At 52.4% G+C, this 15,207-nt stretch overlaps 2 protein-coding genes across 2 annotated transcripts in view; one reads left to right on the top strand and one right to left on the bottom strand.

Moving 5' to 3' along the window:
* PROZ (protein Z, vitamin K dependent plasma glycoprotein) overlaps positions 1 to 589 on the top strand; it is an 8,950-nt gene extending 8,361 nt beyond the window's left edge. Inside the window, 2 exon segments of the mRNA XM_007466371.1 lie at positions 51 to 450; positions 453 to 589. Of these exon segments, the coding sequence (XP_007466433.1) occupies positions 51 to 450; positions 453 to 589 (537 nt within the window).
* Positions 590 to 3,441: 2,852 nt separating this feature from the next.
* The window catches only part of PCID2 (PCI domain containing 2), a 20,667-nt gene continuing 8,901 nt past the window's right edge, over positions 3,442 to 15,207 (bottom strand). The window contains exons 3-14 of the mRNA XM_007466363.1: positions 14,750 to 14,823; positions 13,631 to 13,696; positions 12,556 to 12,597; positions 11,626 to 11,680; positions 9,136 to 9,239; positions 8,548 to 8,623; positions 7,890 to 8,031; positions 5,972 to 6,072; positions 4,945 to 5,018; positions 4,669 to 4,794; positions 3,844 to 3,967; positions 3,442 to 3,576 (exon numbers count right to left, since the gene is read on the bottom strand). Of these exons, the coding sequence (XP_007466425.1) occupies positions 3,487 to 3,576; positions 3,844 to 3,967; positions 4,669 to 4,794; positions 4,945 to 5,018; positions 5,972 to 6,072; positions 7,890 to 8,031; positions 8,548 to 8,623; positions 9,136 to 9,239; positions 11,626 to 11,680; positions 12,556 to 12,597; positions 13,631 to 13,696; positions 14,750 to 14,823 (1,074 nt within the window). The 3' untranslated portion in view covers positions 3,442 to 3,486. The remainder of the gene's footprint in view (positions 3,577 to 3,843; positions 3,968 to 4,668; positions 4,795 to 4,944; positions 5,019 to 5,971; positions 6,073 to 7,889; positions 8,032 to 8,547; positions 8,624 to 9,135; positions 9,240 to 11,625; positions 11,681 to 12,555; positions 12,598 to 13,630; positions 13,697 to 14,749; positions 14,824 to 15,207) is intronic.

The following is a 15,207-nucleotide window of genomic DNA, read 5'->3' as shown; positions in this document are numbered from 1 at the left end:
CCCCCCGCCTCCTTCCAGGTTCCCGCTGCCTGGCGCGCGAGGCCCCGCCGGCGGTGGAGGTGAAGGGCGTCCACGTGCACATGAGATTCGAGGCGGACACGGGGGACAATGACGTGGCCCTGTTGGAGCTGGCGCGGCCCGTGCGCTGCCCCGACTCCGGGCGGCCCGTCTGCACTGCCGAGGCCGACTTCGCCGAGCGCGTCCTCCTCCCGCGGCCGGGCGTGCTGGGCGGCTGGACCCTCCGCGGCCCCGAGCTGGAGCCCGCGCGGCTGCTGGTCACGCACGTGGACCCCGGAGAGTGCGGCCGGGCCCTCAACACCACGGTGACCACGCGAACGGTCTGCGAGCGGGGCGCGGCGGTCGGCTCGGCGCGGCGGGCGGCGGGCGGCGCGGTGGCCCGGGAGCACCGCGGCGCCTGGTTCCTCACCGGCCTCTTGGGCGCCACGCCCCCCGAGGGCCTCGGCCGCTCCTGCTCATCAAGGTCCCCCGATACGCGCTCTGGCTCCGGCGAGTCACGCAGCAGCCGAGCTCCCCCAGCCGGAGAGGCGACCACGGTCACAGAGGCGACGAGGAGCCGGGGTTGGGGTGACAGCGCCCTCAGCCCCTCCCCCGGGACCCCTCGTCTGAGCAGAACCCCGGGGAGGAGGGGGGAGGGCGCGCGCCCAGCAATAAAAGCAGACCTGCCGGCACCGAACGGCGCTTTCCTGAAACGCCAGGGAACAGAGGGGTTCAGTCCAACAGCGGTCGCGGGGGCGGCGGCGTCGCAGCGACCTCCCCGCCTGCTCCGGGAGGGCAGAAGGAGCGGGCAGCGCGAGGGGCTGGAAGGCAAACCGCGGGCCTCTGCGCGGGCCCGACCCCGGGGCGGGAGCAGCGGAGCGGCTGGGCCGAAGGGCCGCAGCCCCACGACGAGGGCGGCGCTGGGACCGTGCGGCGACAGCCCCGCGGCCCCGTGACGCCGCCGCCACCCACGCCGACGGGCCGCGAGTACAGCCCGAATGGCGCTTCCCGCAGACCCGACCCGCGGCGCGGGGCGGCCGGTGCCCGACCGGCAGGCGAGAGCGCGTGGGTGCACATCACGTCTATTTCCCCGTTAATGTCTAAGCCGGAGGTGCCCAGTTCCCCCGAGGGAGGGAAGGGCTCTCACGGCTGACAGCTCCGCGGCCGCCACGGCAGGGCCTGAAGGCGGCTCCCGCCAAAGGCACAGGCGGGGGCGGGCTCCTTCCTGACGCGCTGCTGGGGAGCGGAGGGTTGTTTTAAGGGGTTAAAACTGTGACACACTCTCCTCACTGGAGAACGGAGTTTAAACGCAATTCAGATTTTTAAGTAACAATCCTTAAACAAGCACGGTGCTTGTTTCATTTCTGATACTATACCTCATCAACCCCAGAGTTAGCCATTTTTTGGCCAATCTGCAGATGCGCTGGCCCATTTCTCTGAAAGGACCTTAGCAAAAATAAATATGTGAATCTGACGCGAACTAAGGGACACTAAGGGCAGTGGAGGAACAGGAGAGGACTCTGACGTCTTACTGAATGTGGCTGTTATCTTCAAACTGTCATGAGGGCATCAGGCCACTGCTCTGAATGGCTACCAAGGATTCAAAATCCAGCGGATGCGCACTGCAACTTCTACCTAAATAATTCCGTAAAGGTACCTGCAACCTCGCTGATGATGCCATTAACCTGCCCTACAAATCTGGATTTGCTAGAGTAGAAACCCTACCTGGAAATTATGACAAACACAGCACAGGCAGAGGTAAGGATCTCCCTACAGCATTTACAGGCTCTATAAAAAGAAGGACCACTGCAGAGAAAGATACAGGCCTGCAACGCAGCTGAAACGCAGAGGGCCATGCGGAATGAAAACTGCTCTAGTCACGTGTATAACTTAATAAATGGTTAGAAACCACACGAGGTAAGCAAATCAAAACAATAAAATGCAAGAAAAGGGAACTTGATTAGATGGCCACACCCATTCACACCCAGGTTAGGACTGTGGGCTTCCAAGTTTGGGGGCAGTGCGAACAATGACGCCAGGCCTGTGTTCACGAGGCCAGGCCGGCCGCGCCACACACAGGCCTCCAGACCAGTGGGAACGCAGGATGCTCGTGCCCGAGGTTCTGTTTCTTTCATTGCCAAGTACGACCCCGTGTTATGGTTCACGGTCAGTCCCTGATTTTCTACTGTTCAAGAAAATACCTGAAAGTGTTAAAAATGCCCAGCTCTCTACGCTATGAAATCCAGGCACGCTCCCAGAAGTCCAGCGCCCAGCCCGCAGCGAGGACGCAGCTCTCGTCCGTGAGGGTGTGCCCGGCCCCGCGGAGCAGCGATGCCGTGACAGCAGTGCCCCGGGAAACACGGACGGTCTCACCATGGCCGTCTGCGCCTCCCCCAGGCCACGCTCTCCTGCTCAAGGAACTGGTGGGGGGAGGCGGTTGGGGGCCTGACACCCACGGCAGGCCATCCCCTCCGCACTGCCCGTCCCCACGCCCAAGTCTGGACATGCCCAGGGTGGAGGTCACACTGTTGACTCGGAAGCCCAGCTCACAGAAGTGGATCCAGCTCCACCTCTTCTTTGGGGTCCTCGCTCTCGGAATGCGGCTCCATCCGACTGGAGAGGCCCACGTGGAGCCCGGCTGAGCGCCAGTCAGAGTCCCGGGACGACACGCCTTCAGGGTGGGTCACTTGTGCAGCCCGGGAGAGCCCTGCAGATGAGCCACGTGGAGCAGAAGCCAGGAGCACACTGCACACTTTTGAGCCAACCGGGACAGTCGGTCTGGCAGCTGGAGCAGCTGACGCGGGGGGCACAGATGGGAGGCCTCAGCGGGGGGGCGGGGGGGGCGTCTGTGCGTGTGTCTCCACGTCCCACAGTGGCTCTTCCCCGCGCAAAGGGCACAAGCAGCCTCCAGGTTTGGTGCCTTTGCAGCGAAGATGAGCAACTACAGTCCGTGACGTTTCCTTCTTTAGTAAGTTCTGCACAGACAGAGGAGACACGCACACTCTGAAAAAACAGCTATGACACCTGGGAAATTTAAATCAAAGTACGTTCAGCTTGTAAAAAGAAGCACTGTTAACCCAGCATTTTGACCACACAGAATGTTCAAATTTAACATAAAAAGACGTATCCCAGAAGATACGGTAAAGAATACACCTTTTTGTATAAATTCAGATCACCTTTTTTTACAGAAAGAGTTAGAAGATGCCTTCATGAACAACACTCAGGAGAAGGAGACAGAAGCTGCCTCGGAGGCCGCGCCCCTCGCCTGAGCGTCACCAGCACCCCAGGGCCAGCGGAGATGGCTGCGCTTTCTGAGAAGGGGATGCCAGTCCTCTGTGAGGTGCGTATCCGTCAGCCGTGATGTCAGAGACGCTGAGGTCTCAGCCTCCCCCGGGAAAGACCCGAGAGACTCCAGCCGCGGAGGACGAGTTCTCGGCAGGATACGAACCAGGATGGCCCGGCTCCCTGTCCCCGGGGCCGGGGGCGGGGTCAGCACACCGTGGACAGCGGGGGGAACGGGTTCTGCTTGCTGACGACCAGCTTCTGGTGCTGGTGCGAGATATAGCCTTTAATGTGGCCCTGTGGGAGAAGAGCGGAGGCGGCGTGTCTCTGGGCCTGGGGCCCGTCAAGCCTGCAGGGGTGAAGGGCCTGGCGCTGTGGCACAAGTATCCCCCCCCCCAGTCACCGTGCAGTCAGCTCCCTGGGAGCACGAGTGAACACGCCCAGGGGAGAACGGAGAAATACGTGCCGTGTGCATCCACCCCGCCCGCACAGAGCCCTCTGGGAACCAGGAAGGCATCGGAGCTCCCGGCGAAGGCGGGGCCCGGGGGAGGCGCGGCCACACACCATGTAGATCAGGTTGGCCAGGATGCACTGGACCTCGGCGATGTCCACGTCCTCCACCTGCATGAACTTCAAGGCAACCAGGAACGCATCCAGAGCCAGCTGGTGTGTCTTGAGTAACAAGTACCTGGGAGAGGGACAGAGCTCACGCGCATCACGGACGGGGTGTGAGGACGGGGTCAACGGGAGAAACCTCTGTTCCAGGGGAACAAAGCGTCTCCCGCGCCAGATGCACTTGAAGAATAAGAGCTTTTAACTCTGACTTTCCAGTTTTAAAAAGCCACTAGCACAAATATACTTTACGTTTACTGACTATTTGCGTGAATCTCAGATGCACGTGTTCTCCCATTTTAACATCCTTATAATCGAGAAGCACCTTACGATGGACGGTGTCTCAGGTGTGATGGACTGCGGTCCTCGCTACTTTTGATATATTCCTCGCAGCCAGAAAAAGTCTGACTTTGACTGAAGTTTAACTGAGATCCTGCTGGGACCAGGCCTCAGAGAAGAGTCAACTTCCAGAGTGACACGGAAGGAAAGAACCACCTCCTGACGGACAGGGGTGGTGGGGAGGGTCAGCGGGTCACCAACCGAGGACACGGGCAATGGGTCCCACACTCTCCGGCACAATGGGAAACGCCTGGTTCTCAGGGCCGGCGCCAAGACGTCTGTTACAAGGTCTCCACTGCAACCCGAGCTGTTCCTCCCGCAAGGGCTGGCAGACCTCCGCTCCCCGGCCTGCGCAGCCGTGGCGCGCGGGCCCAGGGCGGTGCGCGGGCCGTGGAGGGCAGAGTTTACCCCGGAGTGAAAAGGATGGCCTCTGCTTACACTTTCTTAAAGAGGTTCCTGTAGGTGATAATCTTCAGCTTCTCGAGGATGAGGAAGATGCCGCAGCGGATGAAGAAGGGCTCGTGCGTGGCCAGAGCCTCGTTCAGGAGGAGGAGGTTGCCTTCACTGCGCGGCGGGACAGACGCACAGACACAGTCAGGACAACGCCCGGAACGAGAGCGCGTCGAAACGCCATTAGTTCTCTCACAACACGAGGACGTGTGTGCTGACTGCGCCTTCCACGAGGTCGCAAAGGGAAAAGGAAGAATACCCTACCTCACAGCTTTGGTCACCTCCGCAAACTGCATGAGATGGTACTTTCTCAGGAGCTCAGTGGTTGGCATGTGACCCTGAGAGTAAATTTCCAGAATAAGAACCCTCTCACTTTTAACCAAATTGTCTTTGATAAAACTCTTGTCAAGGAAAAACTTGCAACCTGTGTTTCTTAGGCTTTCTGTCTAAGTTGCTGAACAAGAACTGAAAGCATCCCAGTCTACTGGAAGAAAAAAACACCAACGCTGGTCTGGAAATCAGAAAACCTAGCCAAAACATGGCTTCGTCATCAGTGACGTCTGACCTCAATCTCGACCTTCTCATTACTGTATCACAGGAGGCGGGTGACACCTGAAGCAACACTAGGCTACAATTTAGGAATTCAGAAACAGCTTCTAGAAGAACCAGCTGAAACATCTAAAACTGGTTGTTCCCGTGAAGTCGGGTTAGCAGTGGGGAGGGAGGTGTGACACTGTCTCTTTCCCACTACAAGTGGCCCTGAACTAGGTAAGTATGTGAGTGTTGTTTTGATAATTTAAAAAAATTTTTTTAATGGGAGGAAAGGAAGCTCTATCTACTACTTTGAGGATGTTTTAGTCAGATAACTTGCTAGCTATTTGTCATTTCTTTACAAATATCAAAAATAATTTTCAGTGACCAAGTAAGATACCTACAGACAGGCTGGAATGACCTTTTTCTTTCTTGGTTAATCCATTTCTATAAATTTAGATTTTTTAGGGGAAACAAAAATAATATGCACTTATTTTACTTGTCTTATATATGTTAAACTTTTGAGTTAGGGAACTTCAAGAGAAAGGAAACACAGGCAAGCCTTTTTAGAAGGATCTGGAAGTGCCAGTCACGGAAACAGTAGTTCGGGTCACACCCAAGGCTCATTCCTCCTCAATTTTTGGGGTGTGCTCATGTGCAGCTCAGACTGTGACCCATCACACACCACTGGCTGCGCTGTGAAACATCTGCCCACTTCTCGTAGACAACAGGACCTGTGAGAGCTGCTGAGAGCACTTACCAGGAGCATCTTCACAGGAAGGAGATAAATGAGGACCATCCTTTTGTTCTTCTGGCTCAAACGGTGGCAGTGCTCAAAAGCAAAGGACAGGTACTCCTCAGCTGCAGAGTCAGACACAGACATGGTCACCACGGTCCCCACCCTGCGCCTGATGCTACCACCCACCCTTACATGAAGGCCCGAAAGGTTTCAGGAACTGCAAATATCTACCATCAATATTAACAAATTATTTCCTGCTGTGTTAGGTGTTCAAAAATACCACTCAGTGCACATTCAGAGGAAAAGCACAGCAATACCTCAGAGACTTCAGCTGGGAGTACAGGTGACCCCCGAACAAGGCAGTCCGAGCTGTGCGGGTCCACCTGTACACGGGTACTTGCAACGGTAAACACTACGTTACCACGTGGTCTGTGGCTGCCTGATCCATCCATGGATGTGGAGGAACTGTGGCCACAGGGCTGACTGTGAGTCACACGGGGCTTAACCCCCTCGTTGTTCAGGGGTAAACTGTAATTTAAAAGCTTCTCTTCTTGGACTTCCCCCGTGGTGGGGTGGTTAAGAATCCGCCTGCCAACGCAGGGGACAGGGGTTTGAGCTCTGGTCCAGGAAGATCCCACATGCCGCGGAGCAACTCAGCCTGTGCGCCACAACTACTGAGCCCGCGACCCACAACTACTGAGCCTGCACTCTGGAGCCCGTGCTCCGCAACAAGAGAAGCCACTGCAATAAGAAGCCCGTGCACCACAGGGAAGAGAAGCCCCCGCTCGCTGCAGCTAGAGAAAGCTCGCGCACAGCAACAAAGACCCAATGCGGCCAAAAAATAAATAAATAGATAAATAAATTTATTTTTAAAAAGTAAAAAATAAAAGCTTATCTTCTTATGCTTGATATTTAAAGGAAAAGAAAAAAGATGGGGGAACTAACCAACAAAAGCCCTCTTTCGAAAGCTGTAGATGTATAAAAATTTCGTGAAAAGAAAAAGAAAAGTTGGTCTACACGACCCTACAGAGTAAAAACACAGAGCACTTATTATGAGAGAGCTGTTATTTATTTTTTTTGCAGTACACAGGTCTCTCACTGCTGTGGCCTCTCCCGTTGCGGAGCACAGGCTCAGGACACACAGGCTCAGCGGCCATTGCTCACGTGCCCAGCCGCTCCGCGGCACGTGGGATCTTCCCGGACCAGGGCACGAACCCGTGTCCCCTGCATTGGCAGGTGGACTCTCAACCACTGCGCCACCAGGGAAGCCCGAGAGCTGTTATTTTTGTTATCGGAGCATCCATGGCCATTGACACACGGAGAGGAGGTGCTCCTTACGTCCGTCGTGTTGCCTGAAGTCACACGGCTTCACGTGCAAATAACTGTCAGAGAAGTGAGTTTAGAAAGTCTGGTCTGAGGACGAGAGAAGAATCATAAAGGACCACCACATGCCAGCTACTCCAAAAGCTCAGAAAGAAAAAAACGTGGCTTCCCGTTCTTGAGAAAGCTAATGACACGAGCCACATAACGTGATTTCACGAAAGCGCAGCTCTGACGCGGCACCGATCCGCCATGCACGGCCACAAGCACCGAAGATGGCACCAGCGCAAAGCCTCGTCCACCGCGGCTGGAGCTGAGCTACGCGCTGCCCCATCTCCACGTCCTGGGCCAGCAGGACCAGCAGAGGCCATAGGGAAACACCGACTGTAGCCTGCGCCGGAACACCGGTGCCCAGAAAAGGACATGCTGGAGCCCGTCTCAGAGACCTGGCGCGGAGCAAGGAACTTCATGTGGGACTCTCCCTTGCGGAACCAACTTAGTGTCAAAAATAAACACAGCTTGGATGCAGCCAACACCCACAGTCCACCTTCAGCAGTAACAGGAGGCAGTGACCACGTTCCCCGAACCCAGCCCCAACTGCTCAGAAGCAGCGACACACCTTGCTTGAAGTCGCTGTCGAACATGGCCTTCCGCCCCACGTAGTACCTGTACGTCACCCTCTGTGCGGTGCTGTAGTCGTCCTTCAGGTTTGAGCTGTCGATGGCTCGGATGAGCGGTTTACACAAATGGAGCTTGTTGATCTATAACGAGTAACAATCTACCCTAGACAGTATTTTAAATAAATAGGCAGAACAAACATAAACTTCTGGTTACGAAGTACGCGCCTCCTTGCGGTGGGATTCACATCGTCAAAAGCGAAGGCTTGATGCTAACGCCACACCACAGCTGCACAGCCTGACCACGCCCACCGCGGAGGGCCCACCCGCACAGGGGCCGGGCTGGCGCCCCTCGCCTGGCCGACCCCGCACCGACACGGGCGTGAGGCGCTGGCACCTCACTTCCCCTGAAGCCGAGCGCGCGCCTCGCCGGGCGGACGCTAGAGGACCACAGGCATGAAGCGCTGACAGCAGCCCTCGCGCCGGGCAGCCCCTGGGCGCACGCCAGCTCCCAGGATTCTGTGCGCAGCCGGGGGTGGGGTGGGGTGGGGTGGGGACCGCTTGCCCGGGAGGCTGGCTGACAGCGAATAGAAGGGCTGTCTGGGAAGACAGGCGGAAAGCAGACCCAACAAAGAGACGCAGCGCTCTGACAGCATTTACCTTAAAGTAGATCTTGAATAACTGATTCACCAGAAACAGCATGCCCCACTTCTTGGAGTCCTCTATGCCCGCACGGCTACGGGGAGAACGGTTATGTTAAAGCTGCCCGGGAAGTAAAGATGTCACGCGTCAACCGCAAAATCAGCTTCCGCAACAAATTAGCGACTTTAGAGCCCCACGGCTCGAGTCACATGCCCGGAAGACTACAACGCCACGAAAGAAGACGTCTTCTCTAACACCGTGGGTACTCGGGGGATACAGCGCCTCGCCACAGCAGACGAAAACCGCTGTTTGCAGCGATGTGTGTAAAAGCTGACTGCGATAAAGCACTTGGGGAAAAGGAAAAAGTACCTTCTCCTGTCGTCACAACCACCGAAACACACGGCGACACAGAGGGACCTCGGAAAGCCTGAGGCCCAGAGCGCAGGCCATGTGGGCCCAGAAGTGCTAAATGTGTGCGGAAGCATAAGAGGTGGTTCTTTTCTCTTATTTCCTTATGAGACAATGGACTATCGGAAGCAAAAACTAACAGCAATCGTGGGGCTCAGGCCGGCGCCAAGCGGGCGGGCAGGGCAGCGGGGCGCTCACGTGTCGCTGGCGCAGACGCGGAAGCAGCTCATGAGCAGCTCGGCCGCCTTCTCCAGCATGTCCCCAGCTTTGCTCTTGCCTTTCTTTACCAGCTGCTGATCTGCCTGGTAGGAGATAAAAGCCTTTACTTTTCACCTCCTCGAGACACCTCGATTAAACAGAAGATCACGGCACAGCTAGAAGCAAACGCGCACAGCTGAGGGTCGTCCCCAAAGGCTCTGGCGAGACCATCCAGCCTGTGCTGCTGCTACGTTTTCCAAAACGGAGGCGTCTCTTGCGTGTTCCAGCTCTTCCACAAATCAAATCGCCCTTCAACAAATTCAAGACAGTAAGTCGGTCACGGACTCCCTGAGCCTGCGCAACCTGTGCCACACGCCGCTAACTAGCCTTTTCTTACTTGGCCGCGAAGCCCCATCTCCCACGCGCGTGACGTCTGCATGGACGGTGCAGAGGACGGCAATGGACAGGACTGGCGCCGCCTGGTGGCCCCAACCGAACTTGCAGCCACTGTGTCCTGAACCTCGCGCAGCCGGGTCCTCCCATCAACCAACCAACACAGCTAACTTCACTTCAGAGGGTCAGTGAGGATGCAGTAAATATTAACACTATTAGTAAGTCTTAGGCCTTGAATACATGCATTTTTAGTGTTCTTTGCGATGAAGCGGGAAGTCCGCCTACATACAGCACGTGTTTTTAAGGAAAAGCACTGGGGCCACTGTCCAGGCCTCAAGCTGGACCGTGGAACAAACAACCTCAAAGCCTGGCCAGCCAGCATGGGCCACTGGCCAGCGTGGGGCTCTGGAAAGTGAATGAAGCAAGCCTGTCACTCCCAGGCAAACACTGACTGCTATCTGCTGCCGATGACATTTGCACTTTCAAGAAAAACTTAGAACTTTGGGAAACTTGTATTGACCACCAAGAGCCTCGCGGCTTTCCATTGCTTCACGACTTCTCTGAGGAGGTCACTGGAGATATTAACAAATGTAGAGTTTTCCTGGTTTTTGTTTTTTCACATAATGAAATACGTCAACATTTGGAACGTCTGGGTAACTCAGTGAACCAGAACTCTCCAAATGATCAATGGACAACACCAGTGGGTTTGGATGTAACAGGAAATGGTCACTGCTAAGTTTCAGAGGCCACATTGTAATGAACCTTAAAAACTACTCTTGTAGTTTTAAAAGGTGCAGCTCAGAGAAGGGCATCTACGGTCACCTGAAAAGGCTGCTAGAACAGTCCTCCCGCTTCCATGTGCGTCTGCGTGAGGCCACACTTCATATATTCAACCAAAACAAGGTACTGCAAAGCGTGACTGCAGAAGCAGACATAAGAACCTGAGCGGCTTCCGTTGAGCCATACATTAAAGAGATCAACACGGACAAAAATGCCCCTTTTTAGTACATTTTGTTCACTTTGAAAATAGTTTTTTTTTAATTTAGAAAGTGAATTATGTTACCACATAAAAGGTTTATTATTTCAGGTGAACAATATTAAAAATTTTCCCAGTTAAAATTTCTAATACAGTAAGTATTGATATAACCCATATGAACAGAAGCTTCTGGGGGTCCTTAATAATTTCTAAGTTATTATATTTTTCAGTTCTAAAATTTCCATTTGGTGCTGCTTTATATCTTGCATTTCTTTGCAGAGTTTGTCTCCACCTGCTTTAAGCGTGTTTGCACCTGCTCCCAGGGTTTCATGGCGGCGGGGGTGGAATCCCCATCCCATCCTCAGTGTCGGGTGCTTGCTGACTATCTCCCCCATTCAGAGTCTCAAAGGCCGAGAGTCCCGATTCCTGGTATGACAAGGGACTCTCGATTATATCCTGGATGCCCGGGGTGTCGTAAGACTGTGGCTCTCCTTGTGACTGTGGCTCTCTTTGTTTCAGCCAGGCCTGCGCTCACACCAGCCACCCACTGCGGACAGGGCTGGGCCTGCGGGCCAGGGCGGAGGCAGCTTGGATGCTCCCGGGTGCCGGACAAAACCAGGACGCCCAGGAGAGGAGAAGGAAACAAAGGGAACTCGCGGCCCTGCCCCTTCTTCTCTCCACCTCTCAGAGCCGCGCTGGCCTTAAAACTCCCAGCAGGAGGGAGAGAAACACGCGCCTACTGTGTCTTGTCCAGAACCAGAAGTTATCAATAGCTTTTAAAACTGTAAAGGGGTGTCAGGACCAAAAAGTTAAGAACTGCTGCTCCCAAAATGGCTTATGCTGACCCCAAGGGGAAATCGACTCATAAAATCCTCCTCGTTCCAGGGCGTAGATTCAGCACTCCCTGAATCTACACTAGGGACAGGGGATGGGGCGCATCTCCACAGCTGACGAGAGCGCAGGCCCTCACGCGTGACCTGAGCCACCCCCGTGCTCTTTCTCCACACCACCCTCACCAACCCCACGTGTTCCTCAAAATTTGTGGAAAGATGACATGAAATTAAGCAACAGATAGATAACGAGTTTGGGTTTAAAACAACAGTGACAGAGACTGAACTTACATTATTGGCAAATATTCGAAGGTCAAGTGCCACTGCATACATGACAGGCAGAGCCCTACGGGGCAAAAGCAGGTACGTTTGAAGACGCTCTGAGGTCAGAGGTTCCATTACCAGAGGTGGGGACGCCAGGGCTACCATCCAGAAAGGGGGTCACCAGCCCACGCCCAGGGGCTGCTGTGCTTTCCCTCACCCTCCTCCCAGGCAGGTGGCAGCCCCTCCCCATCTGCACGAGTCCCGGGGAGTCGAGGGGCTCAGCCCTGGCAGCAACCTCCCCCTACGCTGGGACAGGAAGACTCCTTCCCCTCAACCCCTACCACCAGCCAACAGCTCCATTAAAACAAGACGTGGTTCACAACGATCTCCTAACAGGGCCCAAGGTATGTAACAGACCAATGTCACAAAACGACTTTTCAAAATCTAGCTGGCAGTGTTAATTTTATGTGTAAGAGAGATCTTCACTTAGAAAGGGTTCTCTTTTTTAGTAGAAGGTATTTATTTGCAAGCCTTCAGTTATTTTAGTATAAACAAAATTTCAGTATTTACCAAGATTTTTAATAAATCATAAAATAGCTTACCAAGGAATTTTAAATAACCCAGTTATTATGTATTCCATCATCCCAAATGAACTGTAATTGATCTACATCTTTTATCCAAGTTTAAAACCAAAAGTAAGTTCAAAATTGACAAAGGTAAAAAATAATATTTAATAAATATTTGGGGGCATGGAATGGCTGCAGAAAAACACTGCAAATAATCTGGCTGACCTGCCATTTAAGTTTACACTGACTATTAAAACTCCACTATCTGTGTTGATATTATCACGTCAACATACAATATTAAATACCAACCCAGAAAACACAATTAAAACTTCCGCTTTTAAAAAAGAAAAAAGCCATTTGCTAATTTCCAGCTGTTTCGGTTTGTACTTACCAGTTTTCTTCTTTGTGGGCCTGAAATGCCCGTAGGAATGATGTAGCATATTAAGGAAGGTCCGACAGAAAAAGTTTAAGTCATGCTACAATTGAAAGACTAAAGAACAACACGGGCTCTAAACTGTAAGGGCTACAGCTCACCACTTAAAAGATTATGTATCACAGCAGCAGGTTCTTGAAGGGAAAAAATACATGAGCCCACATTACAAACATCTGAGTATCATTAGGTATAAGTAAATACATTTATTTCATACATACCTTCCCCAAAGTAAGAAAAAGACTGTTATAAGATTTTTAAAACTGGCTTATTTGGCTTCTCTGAGCCCAGATGATCACAACTTATATACAATGTGCTTTAGAATCTGTGGTATAAAGTTTATTTCACTGATTACAGAATTCTTGAATTCAGAGGAGACTTGGCTGGTCAGTAACCAATTCTCTTCCGTGTATATTAAGCAAGATGGTTAAGAAATCAGCACCTAAAGGGAATTCCCTGGTGGTCCAGTGGTTAGGACTCTGCACCTTCACTGCCGGGTTCCACAAGCTGTGCGGCTTGGCCAAAAAAAAAAAAAAGCAACTAAAGTCTGGAGATACATATAAACAGTACTAGAATACTCACTGACCAGGGCCTTAGCCATAAGATATCACTTTAATGACTTAAATCAGAATTGGCTTGATTAAGGCCCTCAGTGACCACAATTCAATGATGCTGTGTGTGGCGTCCACTCTTCCATCTGTACCCGGATCTGGAAGTTCTTCTATTTCTCCAAGGGGACTAACCCATCCCTGTAACTATACTGAATGTTGGAAAGGCAACAAAATATTATTCTTCACAATAGAATTAAATAAAATCCTTAATCATAACCAATGTTCTTCCCTACCATATAGGTGACTGGACACCAGTCTGAAGGCCATGCTAAATTTAAGTACCTGAGTGGAAGAGCTAAATGAGCTTCTCCTACTTTCTAATTAAAGGCGTGACTAAAACTGGCCTGATGTTTCAAGATCTTAGCCCCCAAGTAACCCGCTGTACCTGTTAGACACTGAACAGTAACGCCCACGACAAAAGATATTGGACAATGACGGTCTGGCACTTGTACGCCTCTATGAAGTCGTGGTTCCCCACCGCGTACGTGCACCTGGAAAGGAAGCGGTGGGCACTGAGGGCGGAGGGGCAGCCAGTGCGCGCACTCGCTGAGAGCCGGCACGGACCACACGGACCGCACTGCTCGCCCCCAGCACAAACGCCCTGCTCTCAACTGACCCAGCAGATTACAAGCAGGCTCACGAGAGACCACCGGGTACAGGAGGAAATCCCATGCTACATGCTGGGCCTGTTCTTTCAAGTCCCAGAAGGAGAAGCCCAGCTGCAGAGGTTCCACTAACAACACGCAAATGGCCCTTCCCGGGCATCAATGGGCAAGGACACTCTACCCAGACGCCCGGCTGGCAGTGTCACTATCAGTCAGTCCGTCCCCAAAGCTGGCGCCTCGTCGCATGCTGCACAGAGCCAGGAAGTTGCTACAAGAAACACAGTGGCACTCCAACTTCTCCAGAGATCTCAGGGGCCCCACAGGTCTGCCCCACCCTGCCCCCACACCCCAGCCTGCTCAAGACGCCGAAGAGGGCAGGCAGGAGGACAACCAAATCCCACACACTGTAACACCTAGAGCTTGCCTGAATCGAGGCTTTAGAGGTGAAAACAGTAGACGTGACATGTGAATAAAAAGCAGAATTTCATCTGCTCTGCTCTGCTCCAGTTTCTTTCCCAGTAAGGCCAAGAGGTTAAAAACCGGGCGTTTCCATGAAAAACGCAAGTCGATAGTGGGCGCCACATCCCGCTGCACAAAAGACCACTACACGGCCAGTAGGATGAATACCAAATGCTTTTTAGAGCATTACACAGAAGACACACACACACATCCATGATTACCATTTCACGTTAACTTTTAAAAACATACGTGGTCCCTGAATAAAAAATTTATTAAAATTTGAAAGTATTTCATTTTTTTTAAGTATTTTAAACTTCACAAGATTTTCATAGGTGTTACCAAAGTGAAATTACAAACACACTTTTCTACTTTTTCAAAGGAAATTTTTCACTGCTTCAATCATAAAATGTTAAATAAACCCCTATAGTCAGTTCAGCCATTTTCAGATTTGCTTGTTTTTCTTCCTCACTCATGGATTACCTTAAATGAGCTGCAAACATTTCGTCATAAGGGGGTTCCAAAACTTGTTGACACTTCTCTTCTGGAGAGGCCATCTAAATGATCATAAGAAAAATAGTAAAAATAAAATTAACTGGGACAGAAAGAATGCAACATGTAGGAAGAGATTTAGACAAACCTTTGTCTCAAAAGAATTTACACTTTACAGCTGACAGTAACTCTTCACACTTTAGCACTTCAAAAAAAAAGGTTCATTTCTTCCACACATATTTATCAAGCATGGCCTACGTACAGGGCAGGAGATGAACACAATTCGCTTTGTCTACCACAGGCCAGGAAATACTCTAGGCATGTTCATGTACCTCTTAATCTATTTATTAAGCAGCTACTATGTGCCTCGTGTGAGGTCGAAGGAGCTGGAGACAGTGCCTGGGGGAAAGGGGGTCGGGGGGCCAGCAATTGCTCCTGCCCACTTCCTG

The sequence above is a fragment of the Lipotes vexillifer genome, unplaced genomic scaffold (genome assembly GCF_000442215.2).
Source record: "Lipotes vexillifer unplaced genomic scaffold, Lipotes_vexillifer_v1.1 scaffold791, whole genome shotgun sequence".
Taxonomy (NCBI): Eukaryota; Metazoa; Chordata; class Mammalia; order Artiodactyla; family Lipotidae; genus Lipotes; species Lipotes vexillifer.
This window is presented reverse-complemented; position numbering and strand designations above follow the sequence as displayed.